Source organism: Physella acuta, unplaced genomic scaffold (genome assembly GCF_028476545.2).
Source record: "Physella acuta isolate Inbredline_101_S28 unplaced genomic scaffold, ASM2847654v3 ptg000549l, whole genome shotgun sequence".
In the NCBI taxonomy this organism is placed as follows: Eukaryota; Metazoa; Mollusca; class Gastropoda; family Physidae; genus Physella; species Physella acuta.
The window spans coordinates 422,143-444,890 of NW_026732068.1; the positions used below are offsets into that span (position 1 = coordinate 422,143).

General features: G+C 34.1%; 1 protein-coding gene and 1 long non-coding RNA gene across 2 annotated transcripts; one reads left to right on the forward strand and one right to left on the reverse strand.

Moving 5' to 3' along the window:
* Positions 1-5,749: 5,749 nt before the first annotated feature.
* Positions 5,750-7,240, reverse strand: LOC131946264 (uncharacterized). The gene is made up of 3 exons (XR_009387681.1): positions 7,066-7,240; positions 6,167-6,248; positions 5,750-5,869 (listed from the first exon to the last, which is right to left on the reverse strand). It is a non-coding gene; the product is annotated as an uncharacterized LOC131946264 (long non-coding RNA).
* A 1,947-nt stretch (positions 7,241-9,187) lies between these two features.
* LOC131946253 (nicotinamidase) lies at positions 9,188-22,221 on the forward strand. The gene is made up of 9 exons (XM_059306958.1): positions 9,188-9,348; positions 11,168-11,297; positions 11,511-11,567; positions 12,388-12,445; positions 13,078-13,259; positions 14,197-14,328; positions 14,877-15,045; positions 17,118-17,260; positions 18,222-22,221. The coding sequence occupies exons 1-9, from the start codon at positions 9,260-9,262 to the stop codon at positions 18,330-18,332; spliced, it is 1,071 nt and encodes a 356-aa protein (XP_059162941.1). The 5' UTR covers positions 9,188-9,259; the 3' UTR covers positions 18,333-22,221.
* Positions 22,222-22,748: the final 527 nt, after the last annotated feature.

Sequence of the window (22,748 nt, forward strand, 5' to 3'; positions counted from 1 at the left end):
TTAGGAAATCATAACGATCCAACGACCTTTTTTTATGACTAGTGGTGTATGTTGACTGAGGCGAAAGTATTGACATTTAACTTTGAGGTGTTTAACTAAACGGCAAGAGGAAAAAACGGAAAACGACAAAACAAACAAACAAACAAACAAACAAACAAAAAACGATGCAAGCGTCAGGAGGATTACAAACAAACGTAAATGAATGTCGGCTATATAGTTAGTTTAACTGATTAATTGGAAAACTCTAAATGCAAACTCTAAATGTAAACTAGTAGGCCTATGTGTAGAGTGCAAAGTGACGGCATTTGAAAATGTAGACAATTTTTAAAACATCAGTTTGATAAAAGGATAGACAAACATTCTTTCACATAATAGTTCATTGTTTTTCATTCTCAATAATTGTCCAACTTATATACAAACACAAATAGAGAAAAGTAAATACACATATCAGTATAATTTTTTTTTTAAATTTAAGGTTTTATTTTACTAGTGAGCGTTTTAAAACAACAAGCGTCACCTTTACAAAAAAAAAAAAATAAAAAAAAAAATAAGAAACCTACATCAATATTTTTTGTTGTTGTAGTTAGGTTGTATTCTCACGGCAAACTACGGGTAATGAGTATGTGGTTACTAGATGCAACTATAACTGCAGCCACATGGTCTGAAATAAAAAAAACCAATCTTCGTTAAAAATACAATCATAATGGTACAAGAAATAGAATATTTAGGAGTTTATTTATTGTCAGCGTTCTTGCATGGACGAATGAAAGAAAGAGCGAGCATGGCAATACTTTTGTGTGTGCGTGTATGTATGTGAGTGGCTTTAAGCATGAGAGCGAGTGTATAGGTGTGTACATGTGTATCTGGGTGTATGTATGTGTGCGTGCGTTCGTGTGTTTATGTGTGTGTTTACTTACAAGCATAACTAAGTTTTTGGACACGGTCGTAAATTACACATGTCTAAACACAATTGAGGCCTACAGTGTTCCCCAACATATAGGGAAAATAGAACGGATGAATTTAGTCAATGAGGGAAAAAAACAATAACAATATTTATGTTGGGATTGCTAATGAGATGTTTTATCGTCATGATGGGACGGCGTGGCGTAGCGGTGGAGCTCAAGACCCGAGAGTCTCGAGTTCGAATCCGGGTTCAAGTCAGTAGAACGAGCATGAGTCCACCCAGCTTTGATGGGTACCTGACTCTCGCTAAGGAAAGTAAAGGCTGGGTATAATGTGGATCACACTATGTCTTCATATGCCGAGGTCACAGAAACAGGTGAACTCTACTTTTACTTTTTTCGTCCCACACACACGCACACACACACAAACACCAACCCACCCCCTCACCAACCCACACCCACTCACCCCCACACACGTGCACTCCCACATACAGACCCACAAGCACACGCATAAACACACATACACACACACGCACAAACACCATCCACCTACACACCCACCCCACACCCACCCACACATACACACCCATCCACTCACACCCACACACACACGCAAACACACACGCACACACACGCATCCGAAGACAAACACGCACACCCACACACACACCCATACCAACACCCACACACGCACATGCAAACGCACACACACTAATATAAAATAAATACAAACCTATACACTTGACTGTGACTTGACCATAAGTCACACTTTCTTGATGAGAAGCATTGCTAAGCGACGTAACATGCATTATGTTAATGCATGTTTTTAATTATTTATCCTTATTGTACAAGACGTCTTTTGTTGGGGTTTTTTTTTGTGTTTAATTTTTGTTTGTTCTTGTAAAAATAAAATTATTTTTTAACATTATTTAATATAAGCCTTTATGACTTAGTATAATGTCTACTTTTGACAGTTGTTTCTAGGCCTAGAGAATTAATGAGATTTCAATGAAAAACAAGTTAATTAAAAAGTCTAGTGACATTTAAGCGCAATTTCCTTATGTTATCTAAAAATAGCTCTGTCGTAGCGTAAATCAAGAGCAGGGTTAGTAAAACCATTGGTTAAAATACATGTTTTATTTACAATAGAGTTACATGACTAAAAACCATTGCGCGCCTAGCTACTGAACGTGATGACGCAGCCATTGAACGTGATGGCGCAGCTATTGAACGTGATGACGCGTGTGGTGTGGTTGGATAAAAATGCCTACTAATTCGGTCCAAATTTTAATTAATTCAAAAAAATTTTTGTGACCGAACGAAATGATATTTTTGAAAACTTTCTTCGGCAATATTGTTCTAAATTATGGCAGGAATCGATTGGTACATGTTTCAAGTCGCTAAGTCGTCTGGTTGCCGAGATATGGGCAAAAAACTGCATTTTTTTCGAGGTTTTTTGGCTTTTCCGGGAAATCCATGAAAGAAACCCGGAATTTTTATGGCCTATGTTCATCCTCGTAACTTGCTTAACATAATTGCTTTGGAACTAGTCCTCGATATTGCTTCGTTGAGGAGGAGATACGACTTAAAGCTGCGGACACACATTCATACATCCATCCAGAAATGACGGGTTAATAAACGCAATTCTCCAGAATGGAAATTGCGCTAAAAAATGACTTCAAATTAGCCTCGGTTTTTATACCGGTTGAGGTACTTTATTTTTTGTAAAAATATATTGTTTTAAAATTTTAATTACCTACTTCACTATAAGGAAGAAGTCAGTCAGTCAAACGAAACAGGTTGGGCCGTTGAGCTCATTAATTAAACAAACGGTCGGTAGCACCTGCGATTAGATTAGATAATTAGTAGACTGTTATTGGCGTAAGCTGCCGAAATAAACTTTTTAAAATTTTAAAATAGTGGATCGGAGTAGAAAAGGATGCTAGACAGTTATGTGTTTCCACGGTGTGTTTGTTATCAATCAGAATATAGATTTTTATCTATTTTTTAGACGGAGATTGATTGGCTGTTATTTTATGTTATATAAATTTAATATAAGCATGAGTGACTGGCATGTACGTTTTGGCTTAGCTAGACTGTGAACCCGAAAGTCTTGAGTTTGAATCCGGGTTCAAGTCCCTTATTCCACTCAGCTCTGATGGGTACCCAACTCACGTTAGGGAAAGTAAAGGCGATTGGGCATAATGCTAACCACACTACCCCTTCATATGCCGAGGTAACAGAAACAGGTGAACTCTACTTCACTTGCCAAATGGACCGTCAAGTTCGAAAGGCTACTTTGCTTTGTGTGACTGAAACGGACAGCTTGATATTTTGAAGAAAACTTTCTTTTTCATTGAATACCTTTTTTCGGTTTTAGCATATACGTTTTTGGTATTAACTGAGTTGTCTTTTGGGTTTAGCAGGCCTGTCTTAGTTTTGAACAACATTGTTCTGGGTTTACATTCATGTCTAGGATTTTTGTAGACGTATATCTGTACTTTCTTGCTTGTTCCATGTGCCAGCTGTTTGATTCTCTCTTTCTTACGTCGGGGTAGAAAGGTAAGAGAGATCTTGTTAGGTTGACCCTTTTCTTTATACGTATACATTTACGTTTAAATCTTGAATAATTTAAATGCACGGTTAGATTATTCGTTAGTTATCGTCAACTGGGATCAGCAAAGGAATTGTGTAACCTGTTGCATGTTTTTTGTTGATATGTACCTGTTGTTGATATAAACAGGTATGTACATATTGTTGTACTGAACAATCTTGCTTAAACACCCCAGCCCTCGATAAAGTGATGGCTGTTTTGTACAACGCGACAACAGGATACTAATATACACATCCGTACAGAAAACAGTTGAACAGTGTGTAAGAGCTTTTGATGTGTGCGTGAGTACATAGAGAGATGTTAAATTTAATAAACGCAAAATCTGATTGTTGTTATCGGCGTATTCAAACAGTGTTTCAATGGGTGTTTTGATCAGAGTTTCTTCCAGGCATCTCCCCCCCGAAGAAAGTCTACCGCCCACCCCCCCCCCCCCCCCCGAAAATTTCAAGTGCCCCCCCCCCCCCCCCCCCGGAGAAAAAAAGTCTGGAAGAAACACTGGTTTTGATCAGACTGAACGTTTGAAAGACAAGGTAGTCTTGACAACATCATTCCTGTTAGTCTTCTTTCAATTATCTACCACCCACTACTGCTGTTACTTTACAGTGTACCTGACTAGAGAGATGTATCAAATACTTCATGCAGTACTGTCAAATGACTTGATGGTGTGTATGTTGTTCACATTTTGATCAGTGACAATCTCTACTGTTTAGATACATTTTTGTTAGACTGTTTAAACAATTCAAAAGTCTATGAAAATGTTACCATCATTATTATTACAAAAATCATCTGTTGTTTTTTTCCAAGTGTTTTTGGTAAACACTATCAGAAGATATGTGTATACGCTAAACTTCATTCAGCAATCAGTGGCGGAACTAGAAAAAAGGGGCCACCCCGCAAAATTTTTTTTAGCCCCCCCCCCCCCCCATATAAATATATGGGTCCATATATGTAGCCTATATATGTATGTATACATATACTCAAACACAAAATACGAATATAGGATACTTATTGCTGGCCTGCTCGTGTTATGAGAAATACGTGTTTTTTTTTTAAATTAAAACAAATTACAACATCATGTCATGTGTGTAAGTGCACTAGTCTGTTTTGTGAAAATCAGTTTTATATTATCTTAGCCGTATCACCTTTAACCTCTTATTGGTCAAAAGGATATAAAACATGAAAGCTTTCTGTAAATAATGGTGTCTCGTGTCATGTTTATTTTTATGTTTTTTTGTATTTTTTTATACAGTGTCATTCTTTAGTATGTAATTTATAAACAAATAATAAGAAAGAGAAGTAATTGCTTTTTAATTTGTTTAGTACAAATCTATTAAAACAAGGCTTATGAGCATCACTATTTGACTATTCAAAAAAGGGAAATAAGTCATGGAAGTGGTTTGAACGTTTGCTTATCTTTGATAAGTTTGTAGGAGAAAGAGGACTCGGCTTTCACAGTGGTTTAAAAACGAAGGAAAAATGAGCGTGGGGTGGTGTCTATAGAATAAAGATAATCCAACCGCAGCTACGGTAATCTTTTTTACAAAACAAACATTAAGTCAAAAATGCAAGATTTTTTTTTTAACTATAACAATTTTTTATGGTCGGCCGTGGGCCCCTAAATGGCGTGGCCCCCCCCCCCCCGCATTGCGGGGTCTGGAGGCACTGTAGTTCCGCCCCTGTCAGCAATGTCTCTGACAGATTCTGAAATTGAGATGGCAGGACAAAGTGTCAAACATAGACCTGTGGACAAGCCAGGAACACATGACAGTGCAAATAAGAAGGATGGAGTCGCACTGGGTGGGGGAACACACTACGAAGGGCTCACTCTAATGTGATACACCAGGCGCTGGAGTGGAACTCCCAGAGAGGGCGCCCAAGACAGTCCTCGGGGGGGGGGGGAGTCTTCTTGAAGAACTTAAGACAACAGGGGTGTCTTGGGAGATTGGAAAATCAACAGCAACAAATGTTATGGTTGAGGCCCTATGCTCCACAAAAGATAAGGATGACTAAATAAATAAGTATACGCTGAACAGATAAGGGCCTACCTGAACATTATGAAATGTATTTTACACTTTTTACATTTACACTTTGTTAGCTGTGAAGCTGCTGTTTACAAACCTTTTACCTGATGACTTACGTATATCAGTTCATGACTCATCAAGAAAGTGTCTTTAAAAATTTTGTGTTAATTAGGAGACTAAACGCAGAACAAAATAAAAAGTCAACAACAATGTTCACGCTTAGCTCACTTTGTTTTGTAAAACATTGATTAACAGTTGCATTTACAAACACTAGACATGTATGTGGCATACGAACTGTTTGTTATGTCAACATTATTTCCTTTTCATTATACCTGTAGATAAATGAAGATAAAAATAAAATATATTATATAAAATTATTTATATATATTTATATATTATATATTTTTATATTTATATATTTATATATTTATATACCGGTATGGAAGCATAATTTCTATACCTGAGTTTATACTTAAGTATGCTAATAGAAAGAAGTATACTTCTCAACCTTTCAAATTTAGAAACCTATATAATATATATCACCAAGTTATTCTCACGCATAGTTCCGTGGTAAAGCTTATGTAGTAGGTCTATCACAAACACCACACGTCAACAACAAAAAAATTTACCTTTGATTTCTTTAACATGAACTCAGCTAACCAAAGCATGGACACGGGTCAATGATACAAATATTGACACACAAGGGATTGGCTGTTGAACGGGGAAATGTCAAGAATAATTTATGATATCATTGTTGAAAATAGCCAAAGACAAAATATGACAGTCGCTAGTTTTAGGTGAATGTGATAATATTATAGCATTGGATATTGAGTGTTGATTTTTAACGTGGGTTTCCGAAGATTCAATATAAAAATTTAATGGCATTTTGGTTGCCACCGAAAAGCATTAAAATTATGGCATACGAGACTGGCTAGGGACGGGTAAAACCAAAAGATCATTAACTGCATTTAATGTTAGTCAATACGTTAGCGATCTTGATTTGAAACTGTTGAGAGATATCAGTTGTGTGGTAACATTATTACAAAGTTGTTTGTGATTTGATAACATCTTAACAAAGTTATAGGTCATTTTTTTTAAAGTCTGAAACATTTTATGTAAGTTAAAATCAATGTAAGATCATGGATGATTCATGAGATTTGATTCACGCATATTGTTGATAGATTAGAAAATGTAATGAAGCATTTGTGATTGTTTTTATTTTTAAAATTTGGAGAACATTAGTGATTTGAAAATACATTAATGCCATAAATGTCGGTATGACTTGTATGACTTTTAAAATGTGTAACATTTAACGTGTATGACTTTTAAAAATGTGTTACACTTAATTTTTACGACATCTAAAATGTGCGTCATTTTACGTGTATGCCTTTCAAAATTTGTGACATTTTATTTTTTGAGGCCTAAAATGTGTGACATTTAACGCATGTCTCCTAAATTTTGTGACATTTAATTTTTATGACATCTAAAATGTGTGACATTCTCGTGCATGACTTCCAAAATGACTTACCACTCGCGACAACAAAGAAGTAGCAGATTGTGGCTACAGCTACAGCAGCGGTGATGATGGCTTTCATCTTGTCGGTTTTAATGTCTTAATAAATTCAACAATTGCAGCTACGAACTGAAACGTTTTATAGCTGTTCAGAATTCTATAGTCGTGAATCTTTTTTTTTTAAATGAAGATTCTATTTTAATCTATAAATGCGTTAATTTTCTTATCAGTTTTTGTTTATTATCTACTGTAGGCCGGAGTTTGATAGAAGACTAGGCTAAACCGAAAAACACAGTTTCTTCAATTAGGAAATCTTAACGATCCAACGACTTATTTTCTATGTCAGTCAGGTAGTGCGCGTTGACTAAGGTGAAAGTATTGACATTTTAAAGAGTTTAAATTAATGGCAAGTGAAACAAAGAAAAACGAAAAAAAAAAAAAAAAAAAAAAACTTTGCAAACACCAGGACGATAGCAAACAAATGTAAATGACTACCGGCAATGGTGTTTGTTTAACTGACTAATACTTAGTAATAGGAAATCTCTAAATGCAAAGGTCTAAAAGTAAACAAGGGTTACTGCAACATGACAACATTTGAAAATATAGTCAATTTTTTAAAAATTAATTTGATAAAAGGATAGACAAACACGTAATACTTAATAGTTATTTGTTTTCATTCTAAATAAATGCACAACTTATACAAAAGAAAAGCAAATACACGTATTAGCATCTTTTTTTTTAATTTAAGGTTTTATATTACTAGTGAACGTTTTGAAACAACAGGCGTCTCTTTGGAAAAAAAAAAAAACTACATCAATTATTTTTTTGTGTGTAGGTAGGTAGTATTCTCACGGCAAACTACATGTATGCGATTACTTGATACAGTGTTTCTTCCAGACTTTTTTTCTCCGGGGGGGGGGGGGAGGGGGCACTTGAAATTTGGGGGGGGGGGGGCGGTAGATTTTCTTCGGGGGGGGGGGGGCGGACTCTGTTAAAAGTATATATTTTCTATATAAATTATATAAATTTCATTTCGTTCGGGGGGGGGGGGGGGGGGGGGGCGGTAGAATTTTTTTTTGGGGGGGGGGGGCTATGCCTGGAAGAAACTCTGACTTGATACATCTGTAACTGCAGCCACATGAACTGAAATAAAAACAAATCTGCGTTGAAAATACAATCAAAATGTTACAAGACATAGAATTTATGAGTTTATTTATTGTCAGCGTTCTTGTGTGTATGGGCGACTGAGAGAAAGAGCGAGCATGGCTTTATTTTTGTGCGTGCGTGTATGTGTGTGAGTGGCGTTATGCTTGAGAGCGAGTGTGTAGGCGTGCGAATGTTTTTGTTAGTGTATGTATGTATGTGTGTGTGTGTGTGAGTGTTAACTTACAAACAAAACTGAGTTTTTGGACACGGTTGTGCAGCACACATACTCAAACACCAACTTGGCCTACAGTTTTCGCCTACATATAGGGAAAAAATAGAACGTATGAATTTAGTCAATGAGAAAAATAAAGCAGGAGTGATCTCCCCTAAACTTTCTCGTATATTCTTATATAACACGACGGGGGATGTCAACTGGGGATATAGATCTAGTCATGATTTTAAATCAATTTTTAATTACTTAAACTTTTTAAAAATAGAATAGAATCTTGTAGAAAAAAGAATAGCACACCAAATGAACAGCACACAATGTCACGAGTTCGAATTCGTGTTCAAGTCAGCAGAACGTCTTTGAGTCCATCCAGCTCTAATGGGTACCTGACTCACGCTAGGGAAAGTAGAGGCTGGGTATAATGCGGACCACACTTTCCCTTGATAATGATATGCCGAGGAGGTCACAGAAAGGTAAACTCTACTTTAACTTTTTTACTTTCTCGTATACAGAGTATAGAGGAAGTATTGTAATCGTGAACAAAAATCACATGCAATTGTGACAGTTTTCATCATTTTCCACCTCAGTACTTCAGTACATTTATACTAAGTATAGTGGACTTATTTTAATCGGGCAAAAATTATAAATGCAGATTCATCAAAACTTATCAAAGTTTAGGGGAGTTCACTCCCGTTTAATTGTTTCTAAAAATAGTAATTACGAGATAGCCACTTCACAATCGTATTTCCGGCTCCGCTTTGAGTTGTTTACAAACAAAGCTTGTTTGGAGACGGATTTAGTCAGCTGTACCATCACAAAAAGAAAGAAGAAAAGATGAGCGTTTTTGATAAATACACAGGGAAAAACTTTTCTGAGAGTGCTGATACGTATAATTCTATTTTTGCACATTTCGACTCAAACAGGTAGAATTCTAGACTCTAGATCGGCCTAACTATTTTAAAAAATTAAATCTTCTTTGTCTTGTACTTTGTAGACTTGTAGACTTAGACGTCACTTGTAGATCTAAATCTAGTAGCAGATTAAGAGTTGACTAAATAAATTTTGGGTAATCTATCGTTTTAGGTACGTAAAATCGGCCGAGGCTAGTAATGTGAAAAAAGGGTGACTCATCAAATTTCTGTAATTATTTCACATTTTTAGAAAGATTTATGTTGTAAAAGTTTTACAGAAATGTTCAAACACTTCATTCATGTAGGCTTACCTGTTTTTGAACAATTGTATTAAAACTTTTCATAATAAATATTAAATAAAGATTAGCAATGTTTTCATCAGACGCAACCAAGCTCATTTACTTTAGAAGCCATCTTGTTTAAGTTTTTTGTAACATTTAGGTAGAGATTCAAGGGAAACCACTCTAATTTACAGATGGCCACTGTTTATATACCAAATCTTGCTTCGAAAACAAGGACAGGGCTGTTTAAAGTCAATTTCTGGCCTTTGATATATTTAAACATTGCTTTTGGTTTATTATTATGTATTATATTTGACACAAAAATATAATAATATACTTGTATTAAAGCCATATTAATGAGCCACCTTTCTCGCACATTACTAGCCTCAGCAGATTTTACGTACCTAAAACGATAGATTACCAAATTTTGGTAGGCTTAATCATTAATCTATTGTTTCTTTAGGTAGCATTCATAAAATTGGCCAAGACTAGTAATGTGAAAGAAGGTGAATCATTAGATTTTAGTAATTATTTCACATTTTCAGGAGGATTTATGTTTTTATTGTTACAAAACATGTTTGCTAAGTTTCATTAACTTCATAATCATTAAAGTACCTGTTTTTAAACAATTCATGAAAGTTAATTTATTGCCTCTATTGATATATTTAGCCATGCTTTTGTTTTATTTTTCAGTTATCTATACTATTTGACACAAATATATAACAATATACTTCTATAAAGCTTTAACAATGTGAGGCAACGTTTTTGCATATTACTATCCTCGGCTGATTTTACGCACCTAAAATGATAGATTACCCAAATTTTAATAATAGATTTAAATAGATTAATAGTTAGGCCTATTTATATAAAATATAATTTAATTTATTTATATAAATAATAATTTAATTAGGCTATGATTAAATAATTAATACTATTAAATTAGGCCTACTGTGTGTGTGACCAAGTTGACTAGAATTAGTAGAATCCTTCATTATTATTATTATTGACGTTATTTATATTGTTGACAATGACAAGGATAAAAAAAAACAAAAAAAATATATTTTTTTTTAGATTCTGACATCAAAACGTCAGTAAAAAAAAATAAAAAATTAAAGCCCGAAAATAATTGATAAGTTTAATATTATTATTTTTTAAAATCAATGTTTTAATACAAAATTTGCAAAATCAGACCCAGGTTTATTTTATTTTGCCCTCACCATAATATTGAGAGTGATGACTGTACTGTTCTCTTCTCTATGTTTTTTTCCCCCTTTCTTTGCTACCCCCACCCTCAGCCTGTATAATTCTAAAATGTAAACTCACTACAAAAAACAATAGGCCTACTGGCAATAAAACAATATCTACTGTGGCAACATGCCATGCTATAAATATATACGCCTAGCCATGATCATAGAATTACGCCCACACTCAAATGTTTTGGGGACTTGTTACACTGAATCTTAGATGATTTTACAAATCAATATTATGTTACCCATTGCTGTTATAAAAAGTGTCAGTAAAATAATCATCCTCAATCTTTTGTATTGAAGGGATGGTTTTCTGGATCTGGAAGAGTTTGGTGTTTTACTAGAGGAGCTGTTAAATAACAACGATGACTGTCAACAGTCATTGTCAGAAGCTGATGTCAGTTCTTTGTTTTCAATTTTAGATCTTAATCATGTAAGTTTAATTATTTATTCAGCGCATAATGCCCAATTTATCTAGACTTTAAACTGGTCAATAGTTTTTAAAATTGTTTTTACTGAGTAGTGAAATACTGTTAAATTTAATTATTTATTCAGCATAATGCCTGATTTATCTAGATTTGAACTTTACAATAGCTTTTAAAATTGTTTTATCATATTGTAGTAAAATGCAAACATCAATTTACAGGATGACCATCTAAGTGTTGAAGAGTTTCGGTGTGCCTGGCTATACTGGATTAAACAGGTCTGTAACACCTGGTATATTTAACTGTTGTTTGTGTCAGTACACAATCAAGGTGGTCCAACAGCACTTCAAACTATTTTGTTATGTTGGAACTACACAATACGGTAAAACTTACACAGCATAAGTGCATTCAGTAATGTTCATAATTAGTCACAGAACCAGTCTGTTCCAACGCCAGTTTTTAATAATGTTCACATCAAAGGTTTAGAATTTAGTTTTACTTGAAATTTCTATATAAAGCATTTGTTCAAATGGAACTGCCGTGCAATAATTGTAATAATTTTGAGAGGTACAACCTCACATTTTTTTATTTTTGACATGATGCCTCGGTTGATTTCGAACATAGCTGGTTATAGATTTAAATCTCGAGCAGTCTGGTTCCGCGGAAGTGATGGCTCACTCAGAGTCTCTTTCAGGCATCTCTTTGAGGAGGGCAGTGTTCTCTTGAAATTTGTCTATATACACTTCAACCAGTGTGGCGTTGCCCCTCTTTCTCCCCACCCCCCTGAAAAAAACACTGGTTGCACTATCCTATAGCAGTTGCTCTTTTATTACTTCCTCCTCTGTCTCTCCCTTTGTCAGTGAACTCCTCTTTAAAATCTAATTTTAACTTTTCATTCAGACCAGTGGCCAGACTTTCTGCTTATGTACTTAGTACACTCAATAATACAATACATAACATTCAATAGGACCTGTTACAAGGTTTAAAGCAATAGAGAATTGATTGTTTTGTTTTAACTTAAAGCCAGTTATGAAATATTATTTATCTTTAAAATTCAAAAGTATCAATGTACACTGATTAACTATTTTCATGTTTCAGATTTTAAGTCCTGTGAAGGCTTTATTAATAATTGATGTACAGAATGATTTCATCACAGGTAATTGCAGTTGTTTCTTTGTGGTAATACTATCAACATTCTTAGAGGTCATGAATTGATGATTTGAGAGGGGGGGGGGTGTGTAACTCAAAAGCACAGTAGATATTCTCATACAAAAATATTTAACAATTTGACACAGGATGTGAATACCACTGAATCAACATTAACATGTAAATGTCAAGGATCGTAAAAATGAATGGTTATGCATTTTAAAAAGATTTTTACCTCCTCCATTCACAATTACCACTTAAAAGTTTTTAAAAAGCCAGGCGCCCCCCTTCCTACCCTAAAATTGCATACCTCAGACTATCACCCTACTCCACTCCCCCAAACTGCAATTTTTTTTAAAACAACTATTGCATTTAAAAAATTTTACTCTGCTCAGTCAACATTGAGTAAACTGATCAAAAGTATTGCAATTTACCAAAAACTTCTTTGAAAAATTCAAAATAACTGCTAAAATTCAGTACTTTCTAACATTTCTTTTTTAAATTCCCTGTCACTCATCATCACAAAAGTCTGAACCCCCATAAGAATGTGGTGTTTATAGATGACCCCTAAACTACAACTTTTCTCTTATATTGTTATATTCTGTAGCCATTGATTTGTGTGTTGTTTTTTTTTACCATCAGGATCCTTATCCTTGCGTAACTGTCCAGCCAGTCAAGATGCCACTGCTGTGATACCAAAAATTAACACCCTCCTAGAACAGAATCTGTTTGATGTTGTTGTCTACACCTACGACTGGCATCCAGACAACCACATATCTTTTATAGAGAATGTTGGGAAGAGGGCTATTCACCCCTCGTCTAAGGTAGGCTAAACCCACATCTTTTGTTAATCCAAGTATTTTAACAAGATTTTATCCTAGATAATGGTTCACATAATCTGTTTATTTCTCAGTCAGGGGGAGTTTAAAAATATAGAATAGAAACAAAAATACATTGTGTGCAACTGATATTGGATGTGCTTTTATGTTAAATTTACTAAAATGTTACTAGTGGCAGCTGGATACAATAGAAGCAGATGTGGCCAGGAGCCAATTAAAAGTAACTAAAAATAGCTTTCATAGCTATCCACTCACAATTTTTTTTTTAATTAAAGCAAATTGATCTTTAAGCCCCTGTGTGGAAATGGATAAGTTATGTTCTTATTTTTTCTTTAGTATATTTTCAAACCTGATGGTTAATTTAGTTGATAGAGTTTGCCTGTTTCTATGAACTCAGCATATTAAGGGATAGTGTGCTTTGTTCAATTCCCAGTTGCCTTTACTATCCCTAATGTGAGTCAGGTACCTATAAGAGCTGGGCGGACTCAGGGATGTCCTAAAGACTCAAGCCTGTGATCTGAACTTGTGACTTTTGGGTTAACAACCACATGCTCTACCAACTGACAGCACCATGTTATGTTTTATCTTTTAAAGTAAAGTAAAAGTAAAGATTCCTTTTTTACACCTAACGATCCATTGGGCAGATGAAGTGGAGTTCATTTGATTCTTGACCTCGGCATATAAAGGGATAATGTGGTCAGCACTATGCCCAGCCACCTTTACTTTCCCTAACGCAAGTTAGGTACCCATCAGAGTTGGGTGGACTCAGGGATGTTCCAATAACTTGAACTCGGATTTTAAACTCAAAACTATCGGGTTAGCAGTCTAGTGCTCCACTGTTGGTCACACCATCCCATATGTTTAATCTTTTAGGTGGCCTCTAAAACTGAGATGATATATCCAGATTTATTGTTCTTGTCAGATAACAGCTGAAGATGCCAAAATCCAGGACAAGGTTGTGTTTGAGGTTGATGGAACAGCCAGAGAGCAGATACTGTGGCCAAAACATTGTTTACAGAACAGTTGGGGCGCAGAGCTCCACCCTGACCTGAAGGTGATGTCTGTTTGATTCTGGAAATAATTAATTATAATGGCAGTTGTTCTTAATTAAACTAATTAAGTTAAAGATTAAAAAACTTTCAGCCATAGATTTACTAATGCTCATACGTTTTTATTGGTAAAGCAATTTTTTTTTCTTAACTATAAAAATTATTTTTTTAAACTGTGCCCAAAAATGTCTGTTTATCAAATTCAAATATTTGATTAAATTAAGTTTATTGACTAATTTAATATCTTTGAAATTTATTAACATTTTGTTGACAGGTGTAAATAGATTAAATTATTGGTTGTTACAAGTTTTTTTAATTTACAATTAACTTAAATATACTTATAAATTTTAGTACAGTGGATTGGAATTTTTTTTTTTCTGTGACTATTGATAATGGTTGTATATTTACATTTCAAAAATGTTTCTTTTGTTTAATTTTATTATTTTTGTTTTAGATTGTTATTTAAAAAATATGCTGCAATTCTTCCTCAACTGGTATCACATGAACATTTTTAGATGTAAGTTTTTTTCTCTTCCTTGTGATATGTAATCAGGTTGTTGAAAACGCCTACCACATCTACAAGGGGGTTAACCCAGATGTGGACAGCTACTCCGCCTTTTGGGACAATCAAAAACTCTCCCAGACAGACTTAGTCAACATACTCAAGCAGCACGGTGTTACTGATGCTTATGTTTGTGGGCTTGCATATGATGTTTGTGTTGGTAGGTTTGCAATGTGGGCTTGCCTATATGTGGGCTTGTTTTTGTAAGCTCCTGGGCTTGAAAAATGTTGGTTTGATTGGGGCTTGCATATTTCATTTGACAGATTGGATGTAGGCTTGCATATGATTATAATACTTGTTTCAGATTGCAATGTACATGTTGTATGTGTTAGCTGGTCAGGCTACTTCTAGATATTTATGATTTTAAAAAAATGCTTTTTTAGTTCATGCAGAAAGCAGCATGGTCTACAGCTTGACTGCTAGCCTGAGGGTTTTGAGTTCAGATCTAGGGCTCCCGGTCAAAAACCCCCTGGACATAAACCCCCCCGACATAAACCCCCTGGACAAAAACCCCCGTGATATAAACCCCCTGGACAAAAACCCCCCGCGATATAAACCCCCTGGACAAAAACCCCCCAATTGAGGTTTATATAAGGAAAAACCAAAGATGACGAGAAACAAAATTAATATAAAAATACAAAACAAACATTAGGAAAAAACTTTTATTTTTATTATAACTTTAAAAAGACAGATTGTGAGCGATGCCTTGCAAATACTCAATAATGGTGGACTCATTAAAATTTTTAACAACAGTTAAAATTCGAGAGCTGCTATCAATATATTTTTTTTTCTGTTTTGGTAAACAGTGACCTGAATTAATCTGTGTACAATAAACCTCTTGGAGAGATTGTTCCTTTTTAATAAAGTCAATAAATTTCCAAATATTTGGTTGGCAACATCCCATATGCGACTGAAAACTTCTGTGCCAGCCTTCAACTGAGTTGTTTGTTTTTGGCATATGGTCTTCTGCACGTGTGTGCATGTTCCAAATGTCAAGTGGAAACATAGGTTGTCTTCGACCTCGACGTTGTGGTCTGCCAATATAGTAGTCCTCAAAGTAGTCTGCAATCGGCATTGCTTCTTGGGGGAAAATTTCCAATAATTTTTAAAAGGCATAACTCATGTGTTCGATGGGAACAAAGGCCAACGCAGGTAGCATTCTCAGCTTGAGAGCAAATTCGCTATCAACTTGATAGAGTTGTTGAAGGCCAGAGTCCTGAATTTTTCTGTATATATTTTGGCTAAGATGGAAGAAACATCCTTTTACCTCACACTCTGGAAATACCCTTTCAACACTTTTTATCACAGCCATTTCAAAGTCAATCATAATAGAAATTGGTTGCAGGTTTGTGTTTAAGACCGTTAGCTGCTGTAAGAGTGCTGTGTATGTTTCCTGTGTTTTGTTTTGAAGCAAGGCATAAACACATGGAACAGTGCGTCCATTGACCAATGCATGGACTGTGTACAGTTGTGAAAACAATGCAGGAGCTGTTTTGAATGTACCATCCATAAACCAGTGCTGATTAACCTCCAATAACCTAAGGTTGTCCTTGGTTCCAAACAAAAACATCCTACCTTTTGATTTGGCACCGGAATCGAACAGAAGCTCCCACACGGCTCCCACATGTGGATGACCTATATCTAAGGTGTTGTCGGTGCCCGATCTTTGATCAAATACAACTAAGGTCACTCCTTGATTTCGAAAAGCATTTTTTTAGGTAGAAACTATTTTCTTAGTCGTAAAAAATTAAATTAATTTAATGTAATTTTTTTTAAATTTCTTGGTTCACATCATCGTTATTTTTTCTTTATATAAACCTCAGTCCGGGGGTTATTATCCGGGGGGTTTATATCGCGGGGGGTTTATGTCGCGGGGGGTTTATGTCCAGGGGGTTTTTGACCGGACACCCAGATCTAGGTCTGGACTTGTAACTGCAGCACATCCTTCAGTTTCCCCAGCTCAAAATGGTACCTGACTTGCATTGGGGAAAGTAAACTCAGCTGGGCCCAGTGCTGACCCCACCATCTCTTCATATGCCGAGGTCAAAAAACATAACTACTACTTCCTCTGTGCTATGAATTGTTAGGTTCTAGAATGTGACCTTTACTTTTTAGTTCATACAGAGATGACAAAAAAACAACTAAACCAATAAAATTGTATCAGCTTTTACTTTCTTAGTTCATACAGAGATGACACATCAGAAAAAAACTAAAATGATAAAATTGTTTCAGGTTTTACAGCCCGGCATGCAATCAAACATGGCTTCAGGACTGTTGTGATAGAAGATGCTGCAAGAGGAGTCACCTTAGATGGTATTTGTAAAACAAAAACCAAGCTCTCTACCAAAGGCATTTTTACAGCAGAAACAGACCAGGTAAATTAATTACAGGCTAGCAGTGCTTAAAGTGGTGGTCAGTGGAAGAATGCCATTTATGATTTATACAGGCTAGCAGCGCTTAAAGTGGTGGTCAGGGGAAGAATGCCATTTATAAGTGTCTTCAACTTTCTGTTTGTTAGTGTAACTTTGTTAATACTTAAAATACATTCTGGGATTAATTTTGAAATTTGTCTGGCACTGGCATTAGTTTTCATAACCAAAATCCTTTTATTAGTTGTGGTTGGAAAACTGAAGATAACATTAGATGTCATTATAAAGGAGAGGATTTGCATAGTTGTAAATATCTAATATTTCACAAGCACTTTCAATGTGTCAATTTAGTATTTTGTTTATCTATATAATCTATAAGTATAATAGTTGGACACTTCTTTTAACTAAAATTTGTAAAAGACCACTGAGCCACACTTTGACCTTTACAGCACACATTCAGCTTATTTATTTCCTATCATGTATGTTGGATAGCTGATAGAAATAATATTTCCTGCTGTTGTAGGTATCTAGGCTTGTGAAAGTTGAATGGCTGATTGAAATAATAGTCCTGCTATTGTAGGTACCTAGGCTTGTGAAAGTTGAATGGCTGATAGAAATAATAGTCCTGCTATTGTAGATACCTAGGCTTGTGAAAGTAAAATAGTTAATAAAAATAATATTCTTGCTGTTGTAGGTACCTAGACCAGGGGTCGGCAACCTTTTGAAGCGGAAGAGCCAAAAGTTACAATTTTCAAAATTTCCCTGGTTTTAAAGAGCCACTAACATTTTTTTAATTTCAAATATTTTATTTTTTTATTAAGATTATTAGTATTCGTTCAAGGAGCTGGAGAGCCGCATCTTGAATGAAAAGAGCCGCATGCGGCTCGCGAGCCGCAGGTTGCCGACCTCTGACCTAGACTAGTGAAAGCTGAATAACTAATAGAAATAATATTTCTTACTCTTGTAGGTACCAAGGCTTGTGAAAGCTGAGCTACGTCCAGCGTGTCTGGCTAACCAAGCAGCCTTCAACTACCGGCAAGCCTGGAGCATTGTTCAAGAAAACTCATCTCTTGCATAGATGAGCAGCTGGTACACTTTAAATGCCATGTGATTTACCTCAAACAGAATCATTTTCTTTTTGTTTCCGTGATTTGTTTTTACAACAGAAGAAAATTTTAACCAGAGATAATAAAAAAAAAGAGTTAAATATGTAGACTGATTTAAGAAAATGCGGAAGAGTTGCATTTTGGAGTAATTGAACAACACTGAATCTGCCTTGATATTTTGAAAGAGGAATGAGGATACATTTCCTAACATGGCAGCAGAAGCATTTGATTATTCTGACTAACAGAACTTAGCATATTTTATAAGTGCTAATTTTGTTGATGTGTAGTATCTAATTTAATATCACAACCTGCTTTAACATTATGGGCATTTTAAAAGAGAAGTTGCTGATAACTAAACTTAAGCAATACTAATGATGGTACTTAAAAATTGTTTTTTCTTTCATGTAAGAGATATTATTTACGCTTTGTTTTATTTTCAAAATATTTACATTAAATGTTAATGTCTTAGAGCAGCTATTATTTTTTCACAAGAAATAAGGTTCACAATATATAATCACAACTGCTTTTTCTTTTTTGACGCCTGTTAATAAATTTATTCAAATTTTTTTTTACCCCAACAAGAAGCAATCAGTAGTTACTGGATGCATTCGTTTCACGAGAGGTTTAGTCTTATAATTACAACACAAAGTGATGCCATTCAGTTTTGGTCAAAATGAGACAGTGAATGTTAAAAACAGAATTATTGTGTCATTAGTATTTAATTTCATAAGAGGGGATTACTTTTAATAGCTTTTTTTCCCCTATCCACTTGATAAAACTTTAAAACTTCATTTATTTTATAATGAACCATTTAGCAAAATTAGAATTCTTTAACCATAACATTTTACATTTCGTAAAACTTAAATCAGTAAAAGATTAATTTTTTTATTAATAGAGAAGTCAAAAAATAAATTGTTATGCTTTTATTTGTTTTCATTATAAAGAAAACAATGGAAACTAACTAAATTGGCTGTGATCGAATGATAATTTTCTGGTTACAACATTTGTTGTATTTTTTGTTTCGTTTTAATAATGTTATGATATACCTGGTAATTATTTTAAAATACATCTGTTGTAGCTGTAAAGCTTGAATTAATTTTCCTACTGGACTGCTTAATATTTTGTAATACAACTGCTGCTGCCTCAGTAGAGCAATACCAAAGTACAGCTTGATCATATCATTATGTAGTGGGGTGGCCCAAAGTAGGGCTTAATCATATCATGTTGTGTGGCTCAAAGTAGGGCTTAATCATATCATTATGTGGTGGGGTGGCCCAAAGTAGGGCTTGATCATATCATTATGTAGGAGTGTGGTCCATAGTAGGGCTTGATCATATCATTATGTTGTGTGGCTCAAAGTAGGGCTTGATCATATCATTATGTAGGAGTGTGGTCCATAGTAGGGCTTGATCATATCATTATGTAGGGGTGTGGCCCAATCCTATCATTATGTAGTGGTGTGGCCCAATCATATCATTATTTAGTGGTGTGGCCCAACCATATCATTATGTAGTGGTGTGGCCCAATCCTATCATTAACTTGTGGTGTGGCCCAATCATATCATTTGGAGTGGTGTGGCCCAATCATATCATTTTGTGGTGGTGTGGCCCAATCCTATCATTATCTAGTGGTGTGGCCCAATCATATCATTTGGAGTGGTGTGGCCCAATCATATCATTATGTGGTGGTGTGGCCCAATCATATCATTTTTTGGTGGTGTGGCCCAGAATAAAGCTTAATCATAGTGGCCCAAAGTAAGTTAATCATTGTTATCATTATATAGCGATGTGCCCAACGTAAAGATAAACATATATGTGGTGTGTCCCAAAGTAAGCCTGAATCATATTATGTAGTGTGGCAGATTCTTAGCCCTCTCAAATACTGCACACATATAACATTCTAGCTGACAAAAGAAAATTACCAAGGAAATCTTTTTTATTGGCTGTTGTAAATTTTATGTTATACAGATTCACTTTTGTGACAGAATTTTTGTAAAAGTGGTAATAATAATAACCATGAAGCAAATATATCTTGCTTTAACAAGTACTTGATTCCCTATATTCAACTTTTGAACCTGAAATATATTTACTTGTTGCTGTACTTTAAGTATAAAATTTATTATTTTGATGTTACGTATTTTAAAATATTGAATCAAAATCATTCCAAAATCAACCAAATAACAAGGAAACTCTTAGATGTCATTCTATTTTTGTAAAATTTGAGATGTTGTGTCATATCTAAAAAAAAAAAAATACCTGAATGTTGTTTATCAATTTTTACTGTAAACATTGTGATTTTATCTCTAGTCCCTGCAAAAAGTTTATACAAGCATAGATATATATTTTTTTTAAAATGTTAATATTTGTAAATGGAAATGATGCCTCAAGATCGATTTCTTTAATTCATATTTTATAACATAATCAAAAGTATTTTTACATTATCTATTGGTTTATTTCATATAGTGATCTAATCAGTTTTAAGGTTCAAATGATGTTCTGAAAGTACATAATAATTTGCCACTTATTTTTTTGATGGTCAAACAGCCAAACAACTTGTTTTTTTATTGAGGCAATGTTCATTTTCAATTTTTTTAGCATAGTTCAGTACACTTGCTTTTATTTCACCATGTTTAATACACACATCATTAAATCCCTATGTTTGCATTTTACTTTAAATACGTTAATGTTCTTTTACAAATAACCAAAATAAGACTAGTCACATAAAGCTTTTACTCTTTAAAACAGATGTTAATTTATTTCTCATATTTTTATTAGAAAAAAAAAATGTTTTTCTCACTCCCTTATACAATCTGTTAGGAAAGGTTTCCACCTGCTTACCCTCAAGTTGACATTCTGATTGTAGCCAACTAACACAGACCATGATAATTGCCTGGTTAAGAGCATGACAACAATCCTCTAACCTCATGTTAATGCAGGGGTAGATATAAATACTTGATGCTTAACAACAATTTCATGTGAAAAGTGTCTGACAACATAGTCATTTCACCAGGCCTTCATTAGCAGGCATCCTAAGTCTGGCATACTACACAGATTAATGTAAATCAGAACTATTGCATGCTTCAGTACTAAAATTTTTACCTAAAATTTAGTCAAATTAACTTTTTTTTTTACTTACCAATACTATTGGTAATTAATTTGAGAAAATTTTTTAAAATAAATCTTGCACCACATTTAAATAGATGATAATTGTACTTGTACTTTCTTTTACCCATATATATTCCAAAATGTTTCCACCATAATTATTGTTGTTGTATCATTTACTACTATGTTTTATAAGTGCACACTTTGTATTCAATATGCAAATGTTTTCATTTTTTAAATGTGATGAAATGTTTTGCAATTGCCTTTGCTATGAATTCTTTAAAGAAAAAACTTTTTATCCTACAAAACAGGTAATAGTTTTCTAATTTGTAGTAAAGCTATTACTGTAATTGGGATCTTTTTAATTTCCAATGAAAAATAAAATGATTCGAGATCTGAGATATTGATACATTTTATGCTTATATATTGTTTAGGTACCACGTGTAGAAAATATAATCTAAGAACTGTGTGTTCCTCAATACTTTTTGAATAAAGATTATTTATAAGAATTATTTAGCTTTATTAAGTATATTAATGCAGTGGAAAATATGAAATTTAAATATCAATAAATCAAATGCAGATGATCATTTTTATGTATGCTTTTTTACAAAGAGAAAGTAAAACTAATGTCAAGCATTTCTATACATAAACAACATGTAAGTAGACAAGTTCCAGATCATTCACTGTGATCAGTATTTCACCAAACTGCTTCCATAAATTCTACTAACAGTAATATAACAAATAGCTAACAGATACAGAAATAATATTGAATAAAGTGTAGAAAAAAAATTAAGACCTAGATCTACATATTTATTTGAATCAATAATTATTTTAATCACATTCTTAAATAGTAACTAATTTCACAAGAATTGTTGATTATTATAAAAACAGCATTACACATGTCAATACAAACAAAATGCAAAGAACATTATAATCACTTAAGAACATAATTTTATTTCCAAATTACCAGTCCTTAAAATAAGTGGTTGTATGTCATTTTCAAATAGGACTTGTAAGTTATTGTTATCTCTCACTTAAATTCAAGTTTTGTTAGCCAGGGAGAGGTACAATTTTTCTAACTAAATCAATTGTTGTGAATGTGATGCCTATTGATAACAAAAAACATGGCGGCTATTTGTTAGTAGGTCCTGCTCCAAGATTTAAAAATCATCAAACGTTCCAGAAAATGCAACAATTGTAAAAACTTTCTAGGCTATTTTGTACTTATGGCTGGGAACAAATATATGTGCTGAATATTAAAGTTTTGTGGTGGTGAGTAGATCTATA